The 25,050-nt window shown below is 41.0% G+C and overlaps 1 protein-coding gene across 1 annotated transcript in view; it reads left to right on the forward strand.

The window, feature by feature from the left end:
* plekhm3 (pleckstrin homology domain containing, family M, member 3) overlaps nt 1-25,050 on the forward strand; it is a 44,285-nt gene that overhangs the window by 10,037 nt on the left and 9,198 nt on the right. The window contains exons 3-6 of the mRNA XM_026144670.2: nt 2,273-3,379; nt 15,405-15,550; nt 16,035-16,228; nt 22,141-22,204. Coding sequence (XP_026000455.2) covers nt 2,273-3,379; nt 15,405-15,550; nt 16,035-16,228; nt 22,141-22,204 — 1,511 coding nt within the window. The remainder of the gene's footprint in view (nt 1-2,272; nt 3,380-15,404; nt 15,551-16,034; nt 16,229-22,140; nt 22,205-25,050) is intronic.

Below are 25,050 nucleotides of genomic sequence, written 5' to 3' on the forward strand. Positions count from 1 at the left end.
AAAATGTGGGCTCCAGCCTTCAGATTAGGAAAGTGGGGCAGACTGCCCACTGGCCTCTTTAACAATACTGTTTCTTCCTGCCTTCGTTACAAGAAACGTTTCCAGAGGAGCACCCGTGGATAGCTATCTCTGACCAAAATACAAAAGCTCAGGTCTGAGCAGTCAGGCTATGATAAGCGACCTCCTTCAGGAAACTGACCGGCCCTGATTATATGTCCAGTGGTCAATTAGACTTGTAACAAATGTGGCAGGAAAAAGCTGCATAAGCAAGTCAAGGTAGGAGGTAGGTCATTGGCTTGGAATTAGGCTTGGAGTTTTCACGTCTCTTTAAGTGCTTTGAAGACTCCCGGGTCTTTTATCAGTATGAGTTCACACTATAGATGCTGTCCATAAAAGGAAAACACCACAAAGAATTGTCTTGATGCATTCTCAATCATCCAGGAAAGTAAATCTCCAAAAAGTTGATTCTGTTCATCTGGACGTAGCGTTTCACCATCCCCACTGACACAGCGGCAAGGGAGGCAGAAGAACGGCACATCAAGAAGGCCCTGAGTAAATGTGGTTATCCCAGCTGGACTTTTGACAAAGTTGGAAAGGCACCTAAAGAAAGCTCCAGCCGATCCAGGAGAGAAGGACAACCACTGCCCAAGCGAAAACCTGTAGTGATCCCATATGTGTCAGCAGTATCGGAGCAGCTGAGACACATTTTTTCTAAACACCGGGTCTCTGTGGCTTTTAAACCCCAAAACACGCTGCGCCAAAAACTGGTCCACCCCAAGGATCGGGTCCCCCGACACAAACAGAGTAATGTTGTGTGCGCTGTTAAGTGGCAGGAGGATTGCCAGGATTTATACATCGGGGAAACCAAACAACCTCTGGCAAAGCGGATGGCACAACACAGAAGAGCTACCTCGTCAGGCCAGGACTCTGCAGTCTATTTACACCTACAGGCCAGTGGACACTCTTTCAATGTGGAGGATGTAACATCCTGGACAGGGAGGAACGCTGGTTTGAGCGCGAAGTCAAGGAGGCCATTTACGTAAAAAGGGAAAGACCATCTCTGAATCGAGGAGGGGGCCTAAGGGGGTACATCTGTCACCATCTTACAATGCTGTGATTGCAGCCATTCCCCAACTCTCTGTGAATGGTACTCATGACCATTGATCAGTGGTCTTTGATCAGTGGGTTTTGATCAGTGGTTGTTGATCAATGGTCATGAGAATTTGCATAATTAAGATTAAGGAACTGACCTCCCAGTCCATTGTTCCTTTAGTGGGCTGGTTTCAGTCATTGCAAATGTACTGTTTATAAGATTGAAACCTGCAGTCAGCTGAGACTGAAGAAGTCACTTGGATGAGTGATGAAATGTTTCTCCCACAAAACGCTACGTCCAGATGAACAGAATCAACTTTTTGGAGAACCACAAAGAATCCACTTTCAGTATCTCTCCCAACCTTTAGTCTTTAAAGTGTGCATGTAGCTGACTTCATAGCAGTTACAGTGGACTCAATTGCCTCCTCTGGCGTCGATCCATATGTTCCCGCCACTCACTTTCTCAACAGCACGCCTCAACACACTATTTCTGTGATCACCTTGTCATGCTGTGTTAGAGATAGCATTGTTGAGCTCTGTTTTATTAATTAGTCCTAAACATGATCAAATGTCAGTGGATTATCAAAAGATTATCAAATGGTATTGAAACACACATTACAGAATTTTTTTTGCAAAACTTTATTGTAGTTTAAGTAGCTTATTGCATGAGATGTTTCCCATGTAAATAATTTTCACTTGACTGGTTTTAACCAGTGTCGAATTGGGTAGTTAAAAAGTAACTAAGGAACATAACGTGAACATAAAAGAAAATATTAGAAACTAAATTACTAATCTTGAAGTAGGGCATGAAAAATGTTAAGTTTTTATGTGCATGAAAAGCTAAACTTGAACCATGCAAACAATACTGCTGCCAACACCCACAAAAGGAACTCTTAACAGCCAGATGTTAAGTATCTATACTTAACATCTGGCTGTCAAGAGTTCCTTGACAGCCAGGAACCTCTAGGTTGATGTTTACTTCTTAAAGTCACATGCCTCAGATGGTGAGGGGATTGTTAAAAACATACATTTTTGATCCCCATTTAAAACTTGGATGGTTATGGTTGTAAATTGCCAACGGAAAGGCCCTTGTTAAAACAACTGCTTGTTCTGAACATATATATTATTCATTTGTTTCATTTCTACCTTTTTCCCCTGCTCTTCTTCTGTGCCTGTCCAGCTGATAAAAGCAGCAGTAGCAGTGTGGTGAAGCAGTGTGAGATGGAGCAGCGTGAGGGGCCGCGAGGCCGCTGGACACCCTGCCATGTTGAGCTGACGCCTTGCGAGCTCCGCCTGTACGCTCTGGACAGCAGTGCCAACCGCCAGCTGGGCACTGCCTACTCACTGTCACACTGCCAGAGCGTCATCTCTCCAGCACCCTGCAGCCAGCCCGGCCAGATCACCCAGCCCGCAGACCAACGCACGATCCAGGCTGTCTTCTTCAACAGCACACGTCTTCAGCTGAGGACGGCCAGCCAATGGGAAGCCATGGAGTGGAGACGGCTGATTTGGGAGAAGGTGCAGGCAGCCAGACCCATGAGGCAGGAGAATCGTCAGCATAAAAGCGGAGTAGAAAATCATCATGTCGTGAAGTTTCCTGCACCCATGTCACCTTCGTCTTCGCCTTCTCCTTCTGGGCTCGACACCAGGCCTGATGGCGAAAGCGACACCCCGACTTCAGCAGAGGCATCGCTCTGTCTTCCACCTAATTCTGTTGTCCTGAGCAGACCCACCACCCTGCCTTTGTTCACGCAGTCGTGCCAGGACGTTCTCAGAGTCGGTCTACTGTACCAGCTGACGGATCAGAACAACTGGCGGGCTTTCACTTTTGTCCTCACCAGATCTGTTCTCCAGGCCTTCCCTACAGAAGGCCGTGGGTCTGTGTCCCAACCTGTTCTCCAGTACTCGCTGGCGTCCTGCATTGCTGTTCATCATGATCATGAGTTAGAGAATGGAGAGCCATGGACGGGGAAAGGGGAATTTTTCCAGGCTGTTTTCCCAACAGAGGTACTCAAACTTCGTGCTGATGGTCACCTCAAGGCCCAGGAGTGGGTGGAGACCTTGCGGGAGGCAGTTAGAACACAGAGGCCTGCACAAGAAGGGACAGAACCAGGAGTAGGACCTCCTGGTCTCCAAGGGGTGCTATTGAGATCAAATCCATCCAGGGACAGGAGGCACAGGGACGCACAGAGAGCAAAGCGACAGTCGGTCACCACCAGTTTCCTCAGTATTCTCACCTGTCTGGCTGTGGAGAAGGGGCTCACTGCTCAGAGCTTCAGGTGTGCAGGTGAGTGGTTTTTACAAACACAGACAAGTTGAAGAAAATTACCATCCTGAAGGCTGAGTTTTCTGTGTCTTAAAAGTGGCTCTTTATTTTACCTGGTTAAATCACTGTGGCATCTTAGGCTAAACACATAACCTGGTCTGGAGCAGGTTATGTGCAGAGTTTTGGTGTTAAGTCATTTGCAAGTGCCACATTTTGACCATTTTTGTATTTACGGCATGTGTTTTAAGTATAAATTATTTTCTGGGGAACATATGAGCTAGCTCTTAAGCTGGATCATTAAATTTTTATTTCCTGTATCGTAATTAGAGGTGAAATCACCAAATTAATATACACTTTCCTGTGATGATGCAAAGCACAGGAAAGTGTATATTAATTTGGTGATTAATATACACTGTTAGTTAATCACAACTGTTAGTTGTGATTTTGTGACTTTCTTTATTTTTCATTTCTTGTTTAATTAGGCTTTTTGCACATTTTCCTCTTCAGTCCCAACAACAATCTCTACAATTACAAGTAACTTTGCCTAATTGGCTCCCAAGACATTATTGTAGGTATACAGAAATATCTTCCCTTCACCCTTTCACCCCCATTGGCCTGCTTTCAGCCTTGTTCTTATTCACGGCCTGCTTGTTTAGTCTTCTCATCAACAAAGTGTGACTGATTATTGCAGTTCTCAGGAAACTCGACTGGACCCGGCTTTAATGTAAACAGAAGAGGCAAGAAAGGTACACGGTCAGCTGGGGCTCTTGAAGTTGAAAATGCATATGATGCCCACTGACCCAATATATGCTCATTAGAGAATAAAATGATATAATACAGAGACGTAAATCATTTTAAATGGCGCACTTATTACTGAATAAAATATGAACAGTGGGTCAGGTAGAAAAGGGCTTGTTGTTACGTTATTTGCAGGACAGTCATATAAAAAAGATCCATTAGGATGGCTCGAAAAACTTTTTGGTCTTGTTTTTGATTGTTTTGTATAAATAGTTTAACACTGTTGCAGATGTATGTTAGCACTATCTTCTAGGTATCTGTATGGATGCCTATAAATGCACCTTATTATGCCAGCTGGTATTAGCTGATGGTTTCAAAACTACAAAATGCGATTTTTTTATTTTATTTTTATTATTATTTTTTTTTAAGTGGCTTAAAACTCCATGTTCATCATGTAGGCTGTGAGCTGCAGATGTCCGGCTCGGATTAACTGTTTGCTTGTAGCTATCTGCTGTGACCTTCATATAGCTACATGTTCATCATTCATTCTTATTTTTTCCCAAGCTGGTGTTCATAGTAGTTTATTTTCTTTAGCTGCACTGTAGATGATGTCTTCTGTGATGATTCTAACTCTTCTGTCAGGATCACCGGATGTTTTTCAGTATTTAGCAGGAATGATTTTTCATTTCCAGGTCTATCGCAGCCTTCTTCTCCTTTATTGTTATTTTTTTTATCACTCTTCATACCAATTCATATAAATTGCATTTACTCACCCTAGGTGTAAAACATGGGCTTTCGCTCTCTCTCTTTCTTTCTGTCTCTTAGCAGGGCTTTGAATAATCACCGCTCACCTCCCTTTTTATTTGTAACAACTGGCTTATTAATGCAGAGCTGTTTGAAAAGCCAGCTGAAACAGGAACAAGGACAGAGGCCGTCTGGGGGCAACTGATGATAATTGGTAGGCTTAAAGCACCGGAGGAGAGGAAAAATGGATGAATGAATGAATGAATGAGAGGGAATAAAAGCAGCCTGGGGATGCTACAGTGGTCAGCCCTGATTGTAGTTGTTTGTTTGAAGGGTTTTTGGGTAGGACGGGACAGCTGGATACGTCCATTTTTCTATACAGAGCACACCTCTGCTCTCTCGATCCATTCACTTCCCTCCTGTCCTCCCTTTCTTTACTTTTCCGCTCACCAGTTCTTTCACACTCGTAGCCTTTCCCTCTTTTTGTCTCCCTTTTCTCCTGCTGTCACCGCCTCATTTATTTGACTGTATCCCTTCTTGGTCTCCTACAGTGTTAGAAGCCCTGAAGTCTTTTACAACCATTGAATTCAAGGCCTTGTTATAGAGGTCTTATGTCTTCTCACAGGTTTTTAGCTTTCATTTTCAAGATTTTCTTTTGTGGAAATTGGTCTTAAAATTTCCCTCCCTTCCCTTAAAGTCTGAATCCTGATTTCTATGGATGTAAATGTTTTCAGTCTTCACTTCTTCGTCTTCTTCGTCTTCTTCCCTATACAGTCAATTATCGAAGTAGGTTTTGGGATGTTATACAGGTTTCAGTTTGACATTTTCTCTGTTAATACCATACCACCTTTATTTATAAGGCACTTTAAAATAAACCAGGGTTCACGCTAGAGCAGGGCAATATGACCAAAAGTATTTATCACGATATACATTTGAAAATTTGCGATAACGATATAATTGACACGAGACAAAATACTTTACAACTCCACAACTTTATTAGTGCAAAAAAAAAAAAATCAATGTATTTTTACTTAAACAAGCGGCTGTTTTTTGCATTAAAGTTATATAAAAATTTAACAGTGCAAATGCAAATTCCTTGCTGACAGTTTAACCAAAAGGCATTTCCAGTGGAAATTGGCCGACATATCCTCAGCATGACCATGTAGAATATCCACAAAACTTAAAAAGAGGTTAAGCACACACAATACGGTAATATTATGTTGAAGCACAGTACGTATCACTCCACGAGGCTCCGCCTACGATAGCTGTAATGCTCCGACAATCCATCAAGCGGTGCGGCTTCGTAGCTTAGCAAAGTCATACTGAAACATTTGACAGATTTTCGAGTGCCGTGTACATAAAATCGTTTCGAGGTCAGTAAACACAACCAGAATTCATACATAAGGCACACGGGATTATAAGGGGCTCTGTTGATTTTCAGAAAAATCAAAGGATTGATTTTAAGTGTGCCGTATTTTCCAAACAACACGGTAATAACGACGGCCCGCTAGCATGCGCTACCAAAAATGTGCTTTGTTGTGTATCTGAGGGACGAAAGCTAAACCAGTTCCACACCACTGAAGTTGCAGCAAACCAGTTCTGGTTCATCCGTTTCATTCAACGATCCACTTTCGCCCTTCTTATTCTCCGTCGCCGCCATGCTTTTTCCGCCATGTGCGTATGTAAACAAAGGCACTGCGCGTGCGCGTTTTACCCATATTCTATCGCAATATTTCATTTTCTTATCGTTGCCCAACATTATACCGGTATTACTGTGAATGGTGTGATATGGCCCAGCCCTAGTTCACACAGTGCTGTACATATACAAATACCATAAACAGAAAATAAAATCAAACATGTTAAAAATAGAGAATTAGGAAAAAGTAGAGTCATTAAGAGATTTAAAAACAAATAAAATAACTTCAAAATTATCCTAAAATGTACAGGTAGCCGGTGGAGTGAAATAAAATGGGGATAATGTGCTCAGACTTTTTTGTGCCAGTTAAAAGACGCTCTGCAGCATTTTGCACAACCTGCAGATGCCTAATGGACACATCACTAACACCCCAATAAAGTGCGTTACAGTAATCCAGCCTAGATGTAACAAAGGCATGGATTACCGTGTCAAAAAGCAGCCTTGATAAAATAGGTTTTATTTTGGCTAACTGCCTCAAATGAAAAAGGCTACATCTTACAACAGCCCTGACCTGGCTTTCAAGTTTAAGATCCGCATCAATTTTAACTCCCAGATTAGTAATGTTCAGTTGAACGTACTGCGCCAAAGAACCAAGATCCATAGTAGTGTCTCAGAAGTGTCACCGAAAATCCTCACTTCTATTTTTTGCTCATCAAAGCCACCCAGACCTTTATTTCACCAAGACATCTGAACAGGGAGTCTGCTGTTAAACCATTTATCTTTTTAAGAGGAAAATAAATCTGGGACTCATTGGCATAACAATGGAAAGAAATCCCATGTTTCCTGAAGATAGATCCAAGGGGGGCGTAAAACTGAACCCTGTGGACGCCACATTGAAGAGAAGCAGCAGAGGATAGAAAGTTACAAATCAACAAACGTTGGCGTGAGCTGGATAGATTTCCAACACTCTCCATCACCATCAAACTCCAAATAGTGGTATAGCTTTGAGAAGAAAGCTGCTCACTGCTCCAGCAGACATCCAGCGAAGTTGTTCCCCTGGCACATGATCAGACGTCACCAAAGATCTTATACTCTGGGCCTCTTTTGTTTACATTTTAAGTTTGACTTGTTTTATTAGATATGACGCTGTCAAGGGAAAACAAGGAAAGCGATAAGACAATAACAAGGAACACAGTTCATCAGCTGGTGGTTTCAAGTGTGGGTCCTCATTATCAAGCTTCTTCCTGGCAGCGTCACTCTTTCACTCAAAACAGTATTTGTCCATTCATTCGTCCATCCATCTTCTGTCAAACACCCTGTTAGCAAGTTCTTCCTTTTCACTGTGGCTAAGCACTTGCTCATAGTATCTTCAGATGATACTTGTATATATGGATCAAAAGCAGACAACAATTGGATGCATGCATTTGCACTTTAGGTGCAAATAGAAAATTTATTTATTAATGAATCCAGCCATCCGCTGTGCAAATGTGCATCAAACCTCCATCTTTTCAAAAGACATTGACCTTTACATTTTTAGCTGAAAGTAGGTTTGGAGAATCGTTTAGCGTGCGACTACAAGACGGTAATAAGTACCTCATGTTCGGTATGCTACCTCAGCTTTCACCGTTTTCCCTTTGAACTTGTTTCAAGTCTTCTCTTTGCATATGCAGGCTGCTTCCTTATAAACATATCGAGTGAATCGTTGTTTAAAATGTAAAATATATTCAGCTAATTACATATGGGAACTGCTGCATTTTAGATTCCTTTTGAAGGAAATGGTTAGTGTTCGTTTGAAGGCTGTGACTCTCCATCACCCCATAACCCCTCGCCGCACACGCATGAGTGTGCAGACGCACACACACATTGTGCAGAGTGTGCTCTCAGGTTAGATGACCCCTGTTTTTGCGCTGGAGCACATTCTCAGGCCCCCACAGACCATGTGAATCTGTGGGACAGGGGGGCTTTGGGTGAAGTGGGAATCAGTAGATATGAGAGAAGTGAGGAAGTAGGAGGTGGGTTCACATCAAAAGACAAACAGTTTCTCTCTCTTGCGCTCTCTCTCTCTCTCATACACGCACACACACACGCCATCTTACTCATAGTACTCTCCATTTGTCCACATTTTCATTGGAGTGTTTGGTTGGTGTGAATGGGACACATCAAAGCTCAGGCTTCTCTCGTCTTTTGAGTTTTAATTCACACATGTACATAACACACACACACACACACACACACACACACACACACACACACACACGGGTGTCCTGTCAGAGGTGTGGTTGTTTGAACCACTGGCGGGCAGATGAAAGCATGAGCCCCCTTTTTTCCCTGATGTCATCGCTCTCTCTCTCGCTCTCTCTGTAGCTCTGTGTCTCTTCCTCTCTCTCTCTCTCACTGCTAGCAGGTCAAAGTGACCCTCTCTCACTACAGAGAGCCGCAGTACAATCGGTAGACCTTTGAGCTATGTTTGAATTCCCATTCATCTTTCCCTCTGTCTCTCATTCTCTGCATCCCAAAAAGACGCATAAAAGATCAGAGACGCGAATAAAACGAGGTTGTTGCTCTGCTGATAATGAAGGAAGTAGTTAGCAGCTGAAACTATTAATAGTTACTCTGGACATTTTTTTAAAAGTAGCCTTTGAGAGGATTACAGTATTTCTGCTATTGTGGAAAAGAAATAGGCTAAACAGCTGAGAAATGTAACGTCTAGCATAATATGCTTAATAGTTTTTTGTATGATCTTATCAGTCTCTCACATTATTGTGGAGGGACTTTTGAATTGCTTTTAGATTTGGTAATGCGCATGGGATCATTGGCCTCTTTGATGACCCAGTTTGGGCCAGGCTGTAGCTGTCAGGCAGATTACCTCACATCTGTCCAATGAGGTTTTTGTGATGCTATGCTTTGTTTGGTTTTTACCAGATATTGTGCTGTGCATTATGGTCAAACTTTGGTCTCATCTTTCCAAAGGGCATTGTTCCAGAAGTGGTTTGTTCAGATGTAACTTTGCAAGCCTAAGCGGTGCTGCCATGCTCTTCCTTTCTTTTTCTTTTCTTTTTTTTTTTTTTTAGAGAGAAGAGGCTTCCTCCTGGCAACTCTTCCAAACAAGCCATACTTGTTTGGTCTTTTGGTCTTATTATGCTGTCATGAACTTTAACATACATCTTAGACTCTACAGGCCTCAGTTAGTATCTGTTGGGGGTTTTTTTCCAGTTTCTCTGAGCATTGCACGGTCTGAACATGGGGTGAATTTGCTTCTACTCCTGGGAAAATTGTGGGTTAACACACACTTGTATGCCTGAATGCCAAATCAGCAAACTAATAAAACCTCTGCTTTTATTAGAGGTGTGCACAATTTCTACTTCCATAGGAATTAAGTTGGTAAGTAAATGTAAATCATCAGCAACAGCCTTTTTCACATGATTTCACTTTCTTTTTCACATGATTATGATTTTTTTCTTGTACCTTCAAATAATAAAATATAGAATATTTGCCAATGTCATTTTTTTTGTTTATTTTTAATAGACCTATAAGATAAATTCAGTATAAATGGGTGGCTGTGATGTTAAATGCATCTGAAACAACGGTATTTGTTGAACTTATAAAAGTTAGTGGATGCAACTCTGTTTCTGTGAGTATAGGTTGTGCGGGGTGGGTCGGAGGGGGCCACTAATTGGCTACACCCCTGCTATGAGCCCAGACTGTTGTTTCGCCTATTGCCTATTTTGTTCAACAGCACCTATAAATGGATTAAATTTGTAATAATACAAGAGAGGAAAGATGCAAATCCCCATGCTAGAGAGGCTAATTAAAACCTCAAATCAATATGAATTTTATTTTTTACTAAGTAATCAGTTATTCCACTAGAGATTTTGTTTTTTAATACTTCAGTTAAAATAAGCATAATTAGTGTCTTTTCATCTGCCACCTGCTAGCTACACCACCTGGTTCTCAAACTGTGAGCCGGACCCGGCTGGTGGGCATAGAGCCACTGCCAGAGGAAAAATATAGAGTGAAACTAAGCTGGATGAACGCTATTAATGTAGAGAAAGTAAACAAACAAGTTTGCAGATGGAGTCATGCGGACCTTTATTTCACTAAATGCTTTTTTCCATTAAGGATGGATAAAATGGTTTGGGTGTGGTGGGGTTGAACTTTTTCTTGTGTCCTGCAGGCAACAAAAGTTGCAGGTTTTTAACACATACACTCGCTGCAGGTATTTTAACAAATTTCTATTTCTAAGTGAAATAGAAACACACTTACCTACACCGGTTGGATGGTTGTAAAGTCTTTCAAACTGTTATCGCCCATGTCTACATGAAACTCTTCCACATAACCATCCTAGGTGGACAGTTTGTTTGGGATCACCCTTCTTTCTTCTTCATAATAACCAAAAAGTACAAATGTACTTTGTAGTTTGGGTGGAAATTAGCTGAGATTTTGCAGCTTTGTAATGTACAAACACTTCAAACACACACAAACAGTAGCTATAAAAAGAAGCTGCAGTTGTGCCGCTGGGTGGTATTCGTTCGGCCTGGATTTAGATGCTTCACAGTGATGAAAATATGCATCCTTGTTAAAGATATTGACCACAATCATGCTCCAATCTGCCCACTGAAACTGCTGACAAAAGTGCCTAATGGGAGAATGAGTTGACTGTCAAGGATGAAATAGTGCTGCTATTTCTATGTATTGAAATTGTAATTTATATAATTACTTTTATAAAGTCCTTACATATTTATGTATAGTCACTAGTGTGTTATTACAGTTTATTTACATGATATATACTTCTAAACCCACAGTGTCTATACTTTACATTCACTAAGTGTCCACTTTGTATTGGCTTGGATAAGAATCGCAGGTATATCTATATATAAATACTTGCTTAGACTTGATTTACTTTTTATGACAGTAAATATTCTTAAAAACACAACTTCCTAAAAGTCCAACCTTAGTTTGAGTGAGTAATGTGACGTAAAGCATACATATTTCTCATTGCTCCCAGAACACAGAAGTGCCACCTGTCCTTACTTTGATCTCTCTGCTCTTTGGTAAGAATTCCTGCAGTGTGTATGTTTTGCAGTTGTCTTGCTGCAGTTTCGAGGTTTGGAAGAGGCACAGATCAGCATCAGATTTATACGGATGGTGTTATTTGATATTTGTCATCTTCTGTAGTCCACATTGCCTTTGCTGTTGACTTTGCTTTTTGTTTTATTGAGCAAAGGACACTACAGAGTGCCCCCGCTGCTGTAGAGGTCCTTTCGCCACCGTGTGACCAGTCAGCGTGGGTGTGTTCTCTTCTTTTACTCATGATATAGAATTTGAGGTTAGGTTAAAGGTTGTTATTCGGTTTGCAAATGTTTTCAGGCTACATACATATCTGTCTTTGTTCCTCTGGTCCCAACAGCAGCACACCAAATTTGAGACCACAGTTGGCCAGAAAGCTGATCTGGTGGTCAGCCGTTTCCTCGAAGTGACATAGTGTTTCTCTGATTGTTAACCATCCCCTCAGCCTGCTGGCTGCCAACCAGCGGATTGTGGTTTTTTGGAAAGAGCATTGACCAAAACAGCAGCATGAGCTCATTGCTGTAATAAGCCTAACTAGAAGTGAGTTACACATATGTATTCAATTGTTGGCCCTTCAGTAAGATAAGACTTTATCGTTGTCTTTTGTCGAGGATTGTATCCTTGCACAGTGGTTTTGATTAAAGAAAAACAAATGCACATTGTTTAAACTTTATAAATTCTTAAAAATGGATGCTGATTTAGAATTAGAGATATGAATTAGAGACACAGCGGACAGGAAGTAAGACAGGCAAATCACGTCTGACGGTGCTTTGACTCATGTTGAGGTCATACATGTGACAGATGGAAAATCACTTTGTAAGGTTTACTCACATTTTTAATTAAAGGCAAAAGGATTGACATCCAGGGACTGCACTGGCCACTCGCTTATAGGCTCACTTATAGGAAGCTTTTCTTCCGTAGTTCAGATCTTTGTGAGCTTTGGTACATCGTCCCACAGGATACAGCGTTGTACAGAGTTGTTCACGATTCTCTTTTATCCGTTACTAATCTCTTTGATTCACAGTGACAAAGTTTAGCATTTCATCACATTCAAAGCATAAAAAAATTAAGAATTTGAAAATGTTAGAACTTTCCACCTACCGTCAGGCCGCATTATTCTTCTTATCTGTCATATATACACTTACATATTACATATGGCAAGAATTTTTAAATATTGAGGTCGGCATATGTGTAATTAATCCCACTGAGCAATAACCCAGGTCTCAGACTTGCTCTAAACACTGGGTTTCAGACGGTTTTGTTTTTTTATGTTTGGCTCTGTGTGATGTCAGAGAGAGTGGATGTCCTCTTCTCTGACTTGCTCTTTAAATAATAGCCAATCAGAAGAAAGCTGGCTTAAAGGTAGGGAGAAGAAAACTTAAGCAATAAATGAACTGAATAGTAAAATATATTTTAAAAAAAAGATTATTTTGATCTCAGAATCAAAGCTTCTAGTGGAGTACTAGCTGGGCCTGGTTTTCCATTCTTTTTGTGAGTGAAGCTCCCAAATTAATATGTTTTTTATTTTGGTTAGATAAAGAAGGAGCTCAGCTCTGAATGCTGATTGAACCATTGTCTGCCTTTTTTCAGATTATTGTCTGTGATAGTTGTCTTTATTGTCTGCCATCATCTGCGCTTGTTTGATCTTACTCTTCTCTTTCACGCAGTCCCTTCTTTCCTCTCATCTCTCAATAGCTTTTTACTTATTATGTCTTTGTTTTCCTGTTTTCCTCTCATTCAGCCTGCGCTTCTTGTGTTAAAGCAGAGCTGACAAACACGCTGACACATGTCCCTCTTCCACTGTTTTTCCTTTTCTTTTTTCCGTAGCTTCCTAAGCCTGTGTTTTCCTAGATAACAATCTTCAGGATCTTTTCTTCTGTGCCTCTCCTCATTTGCTGTTTTCCTCCAGGCTCTGTGTCCGCTAAGATGGTGCGATAAGAGACACCTGTTGAACTGCTTCAGCGCTCAACTGTTTGGGTGCGCGTGATCAGAGAGCAGGGCCGGGTGTTTGGGTGAAGAATGAACTTTAAAGAGCCTGGAAGACAAAGCAGAGTGTGGAAGCTAACAGGCTGAATAGAGCAGAGAATCTGTTGGTCTTTTAGGTCTGCAGAGCTCCTTGTAAATGGAGTCTGCTGTGTTGTGGCTACTGGGAGAACCAGGATTCTGTTATCTAGGGATTACCTCAAATCAGTGAGGTGAAGATTTTGGATAGAAGATGCACTAAATGGGAACTATCAGGATCATCTTTCTGAAGAATGCATGTGTGGTTTCAGGAGTTTCTGTGTTGCAGTGGAGATCAGCACAGGCTCCCTCAGCCAAAAACAAGAGGGATATTGTTGCTGTAGTGCATACTACATTAGGCTCTGTGGATACGCTTAAAGATATTTCACTACAACGTAAATATAGTTTAAAATACCAAATGTATTAAACGTTTCAAGATGAAATTCTTCTATTAAAAGCAGTAAAAGGCACAGGAACCAAACTAGTGTGTATGAAGTTTTTACAAAGCTGAGCAAACATACAGAGAAGAAGTTTTCATCATCATTCCACACACATTTGTGAACACCATCAGTGGCTTTATACTTGTTTTGAAAAGTCACTGGAAAGCATGATAAAAAGCACCCATTATACCCACTGTGGCATAAATATGGAGGCAGTCTCTCTGGAAGCTGCTCGCAGTGTTTATTCAAAATGTGACAAACGGTTGTGTAATGAGTGAAAGAGTGAAAGTCTGGCTCAAGAGCTTGTTTATTTGCGTACCTCCAAACACAGGCACTGCATGAACTTTGCATGAACAACTATTTCAGTTTTGCTAGCCCCACCCTACAATGTCTGTCCACACACACAGCTACACACACACACCCACTTTGTTATGCCCTAGTCACACTAAAGAAAACGGTGGTTGTGGACCACAGCACGACCCAAGTTATAATGACGGTGTGCAATCAGCTTCTGATCTGGATGCCTTTTGAACGATTGGTTTGAAGCCGAGGGCCAGGTCTGCGATCACTCGCAGGCAGCTGTTGTCTTCAGAGTGGCTTTGGTTTGTCAAGATAACACAACCTCAAAACATCACAACATCAAAATGTCAGAATAAAAAACATAAAAAAGGAACGACAAGTTCATGAACTGTGTCTAAGGTCCACTTCACTGTGACATCATATTATTTATTATTTTGCAAGAAAAACATTTGACCATTATGTAACCATAATTCAGGGATGGATAAGAGATTGTGACCATATTTCACATTTGGTTAAACCGAGTGACACTGATCTTTGGTCCTCACCCATTAATTGCTTTCAAGGTATTCACTACATATACTATGAGTGAACAGGCATGGATATAAGCCTGCCTGGTTGTCAGAGGTATAAAACCTGCAAGGTGATAATTTAAGTTTGATTATCTGTGTTTCCTGATCCAATGGATTACCTTATCGGGGTCAGAGCATCTTGTCAAATAGAGGCTATCTTGTTTATTATCTACAGGTTTACTTGGCTGGATTAGCATGGCATTTAGTGTGGGGCAATAAACCGATACATATTAACACCAACCAATTTGCATTACAGCCTTTGTGCTCTCTCTCAGGGCTCGTCTTTGTCTGCTTCAGTGCACTTTTAACACCAAGTGTGTGCAATACTAATTAGCCCATGATAACAAATACAGCTACAGATATGGATCTCTTTAGTGAAGCTGCAATTTGATGATATGTGAGTCAGAGACAATAAAAAAACACTTTTGGATTAAAATGTTTTGGGACTGAAAAGCAAATTGTGTGACTTTGAGTTGTCCTGATAGCATTCAGACACACTAAAGTACCAAATTTGAAGGCACACATATACTCATCAATGACTTCCTCCTCAGGTTGTCAGCGTCCCATTGGTCTGTCCAGAGGAAAGGCGAAGGTTTGTTACTATAGTGGCTGGTACTACTGCCAAAGCTGCCATCAGGACAACTCTTTCCTCATCCCAGCACGCCTGCTGCACAACTGGGACACCAGCAAGCACAAGGTATGAAAGCATACACACAGAAATATGAAAGAAAAAACAAATTTTTAATGCAGAATCATTAGAGGAGGGGCTTTGGGGCTTAAAAAGCCTTGTCATGTTTTAGCTTATAGTATAGTATAGCTTATAGACTACTGTTAAAGATCTGCAGGTTTCCAGTAAGTACTGGAGAAAAATTTATCCTATCACATCTGTACGCTAAATATTAAGCTACTGCCAGAAAGCGTGGTCTTAGATTTGTGTTCAATATGGGATTATTTTTCAACTAGCCAACCATACTTCTTTTACTGACTCCAGCCCCCCACATTATTAGCAATTAATAGAAAAAGCAGAAAATGGCTACTGTAGCTCTGGGCGGGGGGTAAATAAAATTAGCCACCCAGGTTTTATCTTGTTCTATCTTGTCAAGCATTAAAGTCTGAGCTCAGGATTATCCCTCATATGTCAGTGGTCTTTGATGCAGTCATTTTAATGTAAACTTTTCCAGGTGTCCAAACAGGCCAAGGAGTTCCTGGAGTTTGTGTATGAAGAGCCACTGCTGGACATCCAGCAGCTTAACCCCTGTCTGTATGAACACTGTGAGCCTCTGAGCACAGTCCTGCGTCTCCGTCAGCAGCTCCAGTCACTGCGGGCCTACCTGTTCAGCTGCCGAGCAACCGTTGCTGAGGACCTCAGACGAAGGTATGAACACTGTGGGACTGAGATGCATTTCTGTAGCCCAGCAGTTATTTACTTTATGTGAGCAGTAATGAGGAGGTACGCAAATATTTTACAAATTGAAATGTCTCGTGCTGATTGACCTGAAGAATTTTGCAAGAAAATTAAATTCATGTAATGTCTCTTAAATGCAAGTACAAGCCGATACCCCGACCCAGCCTTAACTCTTCACCCCTTGAAAGCCGACTAAGAGAAAGCCTTGAAGCCTTTTTCTGAACTGAGTGGTTTCTGTCATTTTTAAGGCCAGCTTATAGAAAAAAATGACTGGCTGTGAATCAGAAGTTAGTGAGGGTGGTCTCTCCCCGGAAAAGCCTGGAAACTACTCTAATGTAATATATCCTGAGTTGTCAAAACTCATCATTATGAGAACTGGGGAGGTGGTCAAATGTCATGTTTATGGAGGAAAGAGCTAAGTTGTTTGAACTAACCGAGAAGCTTATCAAGTTATATGGCTAAATGTAAAGGAAGGAGGAAAACATGAGACAAAACACGATCCTTTAAGGAAGCTCTGCTCAGATGAATATGCAGAGATTATTTAAAAATAAATGTTCCACATCAGAAACCTTAATAATGCTTTGACTGACTGTTATTTTCTCCTTGCGTGACGTGCACATGCTCATATGTGTGTGTCTGAGTCCATATGTATATATTATCATAACTTTTATCTGCATGCATTCCTTTGTGTGTGTATAGACTGTTTATACATTAAAGACATGTGTCTGTGTGTGTATATGTCGATGTGTGTGATGGTCAGGGGGGACGACTGTTTATGTGAGTGGGATCACACACTGAAAGCCTTGTCTGTGCAGTGATGGATGCTCCTTGCCCCGGTCTGGTTCACTAACAGAGCATTCCTAATGGAGAAGCAGCACATAGATTTGTCATACTTTAATGTTGGCAACAAATAAGATGAAAGTCTATAAAAATATTTACATGTGGAGATGAAATGCATGATTCATCAGTTGGTTAGTGGGCAGAAAAACACTGAAATATGCATTCAGATCATTGATTAAGTGAGCTATAAATAGTTTTGCATTTAAAATCAAGAGGAAATTGTAATATGACTTATATTTTAATAGGGCAATTTAAATAGTGATCAACCCAAGTCTGCGTTTTCTTATAGTTTCCTAGCTGATTATTTAGATCAGAAACTAGATTTGATGGATGCTACAGTCACCATAATGCAATGTAAGCCTAACATTCATATAAATCTGTTTCTAACATTTTAAAATAGGAAATCGGGATCACAAACTCAACTTCCAAAAAAAAAAAAAAAAAAAAGCATTTCAGTCATGCCGTAGTAGTCAAGCCGAGCAGCATCGTGGCGCTCTGTGTTTACTTCTGTCCCATTAGCTTGTGCCGGCCAGTGCCCCGTCACTTCCAAACACTGCAGGATTGATGAGGGCCATGGCGCTAAAACCTTTCCGTAGTCATTAGTTTATTTCAGGGGATCTGAAGAGATATGCTATGGAAACACAATCACACAAGGAACCACACGGGGCCCTCAAAGCTGTGTTTGTGGCCCTGTGTAGTGGTTCTCGGACACTATGAGAGGTTTGCACAGGAATCTTTGGCCCATGTCTGTTAAGGTTCTCAGTCATCCAGGTCATTGTAGTCAAAGGAGCTTGGAAAGAAAAGCCATCTATGTCCACTGTGAGCGACCATCTTTGAACAGAGGCGATGGTTTACGACCCCAACTCTCTGCCATCTATAATCCAGTTTTGAGTTCCCTCCCCAGACGCCTTAACGCCCACTCACATCCTGGGCCATCTGACCTCAGGAATTCGCATGATAAGGTGGGGCCAGGTTTCACAATGAACACACCCGAAACTCTGGCTGATTGGGACCCACACCCAGTTTCACACCTTGGCTCAGGCAATTAGAGGATCACCAGGGGGTCCTTTTGTCCCTCTGTGGGGGGATACTCCCACTAGGTTTATATCTGGGACTCTCCACCATTTGACCTTAGAACTGAAGAAGCTTCTCGGATGAGAGGTGAAACGTCTTCAAGCAACTTAAAGAAGTCCAGAATCTTTGGCCCACTTAATTTCCTCTTTATAGCGTTGCCTTGAGTATATTGAGTTGCCGGTTCATTTGTTTATGCACAATCCTCTTAAGAGCCCAACACAGCATTTAAGTCAGGTAAAGATCTAACTAAGGACTTTGACTGGACCACTGGGACTCTTCAATTTGTATTTTTTTTAAATTTTTTTATTTCTGAGATTCTGTTGAAGATTTGCGTCTGTGCTTTGGATTATTGTCTTGTTGTAGGACCCAGTTTGGCCAAGCTTTAACTGTCAGACAGATGGCCTCACATTTGACTCTAGACCAGCGGTCCCCAACCTTTTTTGTGCCACCGACCGGTTTATGCCCGACAATAATTTTACGGACCGGCCTTTAATTAAGGTGTCGCGGATAAATACAACAAAATACAACTAGTACCGGTACCGAAAAAAGAAGATTTATTAATAACACACGTGAAAAGACCCAGGAAAACAGAGTTAACGATAAAAACGATAACAAAATAACGCTGAAAACCGATAAAAACCCTGAAAACCATACATTTCACACCTGAGCCTCAACTACTTACCAAACGACTCACGGACCGGTACCGGTCTGAGGCCCGGGGGTTGGGGACCGCTGCTCTAGACTACGTTGGTATACAGAGGTATTCATGGTGGAATCCATGACTGCAAGGTGCCCAGGTCCTGTGGCTTCAAAACAAGCCCAAATCATCACCCCTTCACCACAGTACTTGACAGTTGGTATGAGTTGTTTGTGCTCATATGCTGTGTTTGATTTTCACTAAATGTGCTGTGCATTATGAGCAAACATCTCCACTTTGCTTTCATCTCTTCAGATGCAAGTTTGCGATCCAAAGCAAAGCTTTCCGAGAGCAGCTCTCTTCTGGCAACCCTTCCAAACAGTCTTTTTTTTAAATTGTTGGTCATGTCTGCCCCTCCCTTCTTGCTCTGCCAGAAGTTTCTTCCTATTAAAAGGGTTTTTTTTCCTTACCACTGTCACCATGTACTTGCTCATGGGGGGGATCTGATTGTTGGGTTTTGCTGTATTGTTATAGGGTCTGTGGTTTACTAACATAAAGTGACTTCCGACTGCTGTTATGATTTGGCACAGTATATTAATAAAACTGAATAGAATTAATTTTATTAATTCTGAGATGTAGCTTGCTTTTGTATTTTCTCTGAGCGTTGCCTGATCTTACCCTGGGGTGAATTTGTTAGGACGTCCACTCCTGAGAAGATTGTGGGATTGAACACACTTGAATGCTCCAGACCGGCAAACTGCCAAAACTACTTTTATAGAGATCATCACACTTTCTGATGATCAGTTAATGAAATGCATTTGATTAGCACCACTTGGCTGCTACGTATTCTTTTGATAATAATACATTTTATTTATAGGCGCCTTTCAGACCCTCAAGGTCACCTTACAGTAACACGTAAACAATACCATAAAAAACATAAGAAAAATGTATATATAACAAACATGGTAGATAAAATTTAGACATAAACAGTCATAAAAGTATAAAGTATGCAAGCAGTAAGGGTGTGCTTACTTTTTCCACAGGACTGCATGTGGACATGACAGTGTGTTCTTTTTCCAATGTCTGTACACGATTAGGAAAACTAATGGTATTGTTTGCTCTTAAAATATGTTAATCATTGAAATAAACTCAAAATGGCAGAACACATATAGATTTGATGTTCCAGTCACTATTTCATGATTCCTTGTGCTGCCACTTATCAGTGAAGAGTGATGTAAAGTTAAACAAGTTGTGGTGAAGAAGAAGAAACTCACAGGGGTAAAATGCAGACCACAGGTGAAAGCTTATGCTTATCTTTGGTTACACAGATAATTTTCCTTCATTGTATCAAGTAACATAGAATCTCTGTATCCTAATGCCTGGCATTATCGTATCAACATATCGATAGTACGCTTGTCTGAGAAGTGCTTTAATTCCCGTCTGTACATACAACATTGTGATGTCCTTCCTGACTTCAGTGGGGATGTCATGGAGTTACGTGCAGGTTGCTGTTCTTGCGTTAGTAACTCAGGAGGCTGTGTGATGGACAAAAATGTAAAGCTTCACGTAAGTTGTATCAGCACTTCCCTGACACTTTGTCAACATAAAAAGACATCCAGAGGTTTAAAAGATAAGCTTGTTTTTGCCTCGAGATGCTGCTTTGTTTGCTCCATGTTGTAATTTGTTGGTTTGTCCACTACTTACACATAGGAACATACTCGTTTGCACAACTTCTTCCTACATCTGTACACAGACCTACTCAGGTCAGACCCACCTTCAGTACACAATAATAATCACTGAGGGATAACAGAATTTAATAAAAGGTGTGTCAGTCGGAGTGGAAATAGCCCAGAGGATATCGAAATAAAATATAGAATTAGATCCTATCAGGTCTTGCACAAATACTGTCAGTTGTTGGCATGTGTGTACATATGTGTACATGAATTGGTGTGTGCTCTTGCTAATCTAAAACATATTAGTTCTCAAGTCTTTTTATCAAGATCAGCACACACTTTGAGGGTGTGTTCATCCGCACATGGACGACACAATCAGTGTGTGTGTGTGTGTGTGTGTGTGTGTGTGTGTGTGTGTGTGTGTGTGTGTGTGTGTGTGTGTGTGTGAGAGAGAGAGAGCGCGTTTCTATGAATGCTGATGTGGTAACCATTGGTAATGTTCCAAACAGAGCAGTTTATCAGTGGTGCCTATCACCATGAGGCGTCTACTTCACCCATGCACTCAACCTTATGTTTTAATGACACTCAGCACAGCTTTAGACATGATTTAAGGTGGTGCCATCCTTCTTAGAGGTCTGAGAGGAGGCCTCATAGCACACTCGTGTGTTTTTCCTGATTCGTGAGGACATTTGTTGGCATAATCCCTCTGTAGCCCCCCACAGTAACCTTGAACATTGCAGCTAAATGTCTTATGTTCTCACTAAACACAACCTAATTCTAATCTTAAAGATTTCACATTTCCTCATCCAGCAACTTTAAACTAAAACAAACCAAAATAAATTGTTGGACCAAACACACACACACACACACACACACACACACACACACACACACACACACACACACACACACACACACACACACACACACACCACACCTCTGCCGTCTGTTTCGTCAAACACTACTGAAGGAAATGAGAAAGCTTTTGCCTCTAGATTAATATTATTACTTTGTTTAGCAATCACTGCACTGAATGGCTGGTGGTTAAACATTAAATGTGCTCATAATGGGCCCACAGAGCTTGATCATTCTGTTCTTATTTATACACTTAGATGACTGAGTGTATTGCAGTAAAACTCCCTCGCATGGTTTTATTAGAAGCCAGTTTAAGATTTAACTTGAATTCAGTTTGTGTGCAGTAATGCTAGTAATTGTTGCCATGACATAAACAATAGTTGGTTAATGTCATGGCAGTGGCTTTTTTATGATGCTGCAGGATTCTAAGTGTCTCCAGTGCAAAGCATACTGTGTGTTTTATTCATGCATCTTATAATTCATCAAAATGCTACATGACTAATATTAAATACTTTGAAGGGTCAGCAGTATAATCGCCGGTACCCCGTCTCAGTTTTGTATATTGTAGCATGTAAGTATCATAAATCTCTCATGCACGGTGTAAACAACATCAGGCTCTACCTTGCTGTGGGATGATCTTTGTGAGATTCATCACAAAGCAAACATTTTTTAAATCCAGATTTTCTCTTTTTTCCGTGGTCAAAAGAGAAGAGTTGGAGTATCAGCATCACTGTTTAAACCTGATAAACTGTTTGTATAGAAAGTGACGGACAAATGGTTTTTTGTTGTTGTTCTTTCAACAGGATTTTCCCCCGGGAATACCTCCTACAGCACATCCACCTATACTCCCTGGCTGACCTGCAGCAGGTACATGCACACATCCAGAGCTACATGCACACAGAATAGGATGCATAAACTGTGACTCTGTGTGACAGCATTGCTCTTTGACTTGGATCAGTCCTGTTTCTGTGTCAAGTATCTCTAATAATAATCAAAAAAAGCTACCACTCCTGTGCCATCTGTGGAAATGCACGCAGCTCTCCTGCTCGCCGATAGATTCTGCTGCTGCAGATATATGATAAACTCAGAATGTGTTCTTGAAGCTGGAAGCTACAAAATCATTTCAGCACCCATTAATATTTTGTTAAAACTCTGGATTGTGTTCAATAGTGGTATATTTGACTAAACCACAATGTTTGTAATAGACTTAAAATTGAGTAGAAGAAAGCATACAGTCCATCAACAGGCCACCTAAAATGTCAGCGCTGAACTGAGCTGCTTGCCACGTTTTTAAATTATGTATTTTCGTGTTTGAATACAAATTGAAGGTTTAACGTAGAATAAGGCATAAAGCATAGATTATAGGCTTGAATAAACTTAAATAAACAAGTAAAGCAGCATTTGGTTTGTCAGTGTCTGTTAGAGAAACAGATTATGATGCTAAAAATGACATTTTCAGTCTGTGTCAATCGTAATAGTGTTTGAAAAAACTATTTTTTTATGCTTCATTCATTGTTTCATTAGTCATTGGAAGGTATGTTCCTTTATTATCAAGAGCACACAAACATTTGCAAATTTTAATGTCATAGCAGATAGAAGCTGTGAAAAGGAGCTCATTTAGCGATCAAGTCTGCACATGTTCACCGCTCATACGACTCGGCTCAGAGATGGGTTTCATTCATTACCAAAGTCATACACTGAATTCCCAACGCAGGAGCTATTTACTAGAGCAGCAAATATGTATTAATCCACTACTAAAAATAGACCTCAGCAAGAGTCGATGAACTGCAGCTGAGAGCAGCAAACAGGGACGTGACTAACACATTGGTGTTTTCCTCTTTTCGTCTGATTTGCCAAAAGGTTGTGTTGCGTTTAAGTAAACACAACCTTTCCTTTGTTTCTTTGGCGAGTGTCCGTGTCATAACAGTGATAAGAAAGGGTGATATCCTCCAGCAGCCTCATTTGGAGACTTTAAGTATCCAGATTGAGAAAACAATGGTCTGGCATCTTATCCTCATGACTCTGCATTATTACTCTGCAGTAACAAAGAGACTTTGGCATTTTAGTGAATCACCAGATTTTCTCATTAAATTACAAACGCTTATATCTGTGAATGAGTTTAAAAGTCGTCATGTCTTTTTGAAATTATCAATGAGGAGATTTTAAAGAGATTTGCATAGATTCTTATTTTTTTCTTTATTGCGGCCTTTTTTAGCACAGAGTTGCCGGACTGAGTTGGGGGGGGTCAGAGGAAAGCGACCACAAATGACTGAAAAGTTCTTTTGTTTGTCATTATGTTCATTATGTTGTACCCTGCCCCATTTTTTTTCTTTCATCCTGCTCTACTCAGAGCTTGGCCACAGACTCTCACGGTGAAAGAGATTGGAGCCCCCCCTCCGCCTCCACCTCCATCTCCACCACCTCCTCCTCCACTCCCACACTCTGTGTCTCTCTGCTTCACTAATTGGTCACATTCAGAATCAACAGGCAGAAAAACAAAGCGTGACATCCTTCCATTCTTCTAAACATCGCCTTGGCCTCACACACGCTCAGCACACATGTGTTGAGTGTGTGTGTGTGTGTGTGTGTGTGTGTGTGTCTTTTTCCTGCTTAAACTCTGATTTTCTGTCATAAACTCTAAACTGGGGATTTTGAATTAATTTCAACAATGTGTGTCTTTGGGAGAGAGTGCACTGCTCCCTCTCCCCCTCTCTCACCCTTCCTCCCACAGATTCTTGAGCACTCTGCCTCTTAATTGGTTTTCCATATTAACAAGCTTGTTTCTTTTGATTCGCCTCCTGAATAAAATGACACTCTTAATCAACGTGGCTTTTTTTGTTCCACCCCAGAGGTCAGTGAAGGCTCAACTCCCCTGGCTAAAGCCCGGGACACACCAGTCTTTTTTTTTTTTTTAAACCTCCCAACAAATAGCCTCCACCCATATCCCCTATTAGAGGCCCATTGGTTTTGTAGAAGCCATATGTGTTTGTCTAAGGATGCTCTGCACCATCCCTCTGCTTGCTTTAAGGATGGTTTCTAGGAAAGAAAAATGCTTGTGTGTACGCAGACAGCAGGCTTCCCACAGTGACACCCTGGCATTCCCTGTATGCCAGGCATGCCTCTCCACTCACACTTGTCCAGGCACACAGAGGCCTCTTGAGGAAGTGCTATATGTTCTCCGGAAGATTTCTCCTCATGCCTTTAATTGTAAGGGGAGCTTTAACCTCAAATATTCAAGCAATCCACATAATAAGAGCTATTTTTGTTAAGAGATTGCACAATGCTAATACTGGTCGCTATACAGTTTCTTAGACTATATGTGACGATTTATGATGTCTGTGGAGGTTTTTGAGTGGCAATGCCATGGGGCAGGTTGATAAAATGTATGTAATTAAAACACAGCTGCTATCTAGCTGTTCCTTGTGAGATTAAAATGTCAATCAAAGCCTATTTCATAGAGACCTGCAGTTGTATTAATCCCTTGTCATGGTAAATCTGGCTTTTGTTGTCCCAAACACTCCTAATAAAAAAGGTTAGCGGTAATTTAGAAACTGTGATCCATTACAATTTCTACAAATGTAGATTTTTAAAGGCTTCTGTTGTCTCTGTTGCGATTTCCCTTTAACAATCATCACTTATGGTGTGCATACGTTTGAAGATGCAGTATGTAAAACTGTTGGTTTTTAAGCCATGATTGATTGCCATGATGTTTG

The sequence above is a fragment of the Astatotilapia calliptera genome, chromosome 16, assembly GCF_964374335.1.
Source record: "Astatotilapia calliptera chromosome 16, fAstCal68.1, whole genome shotgun sequence".
Classification (NCBI taxonomy): domain Eukaryota; kingdom Metazoa; phylum Chordata; class Actinopteri; order Cichliformes; family Cichlidae; genus Astatotilapia; species Astatotilapia calliptera.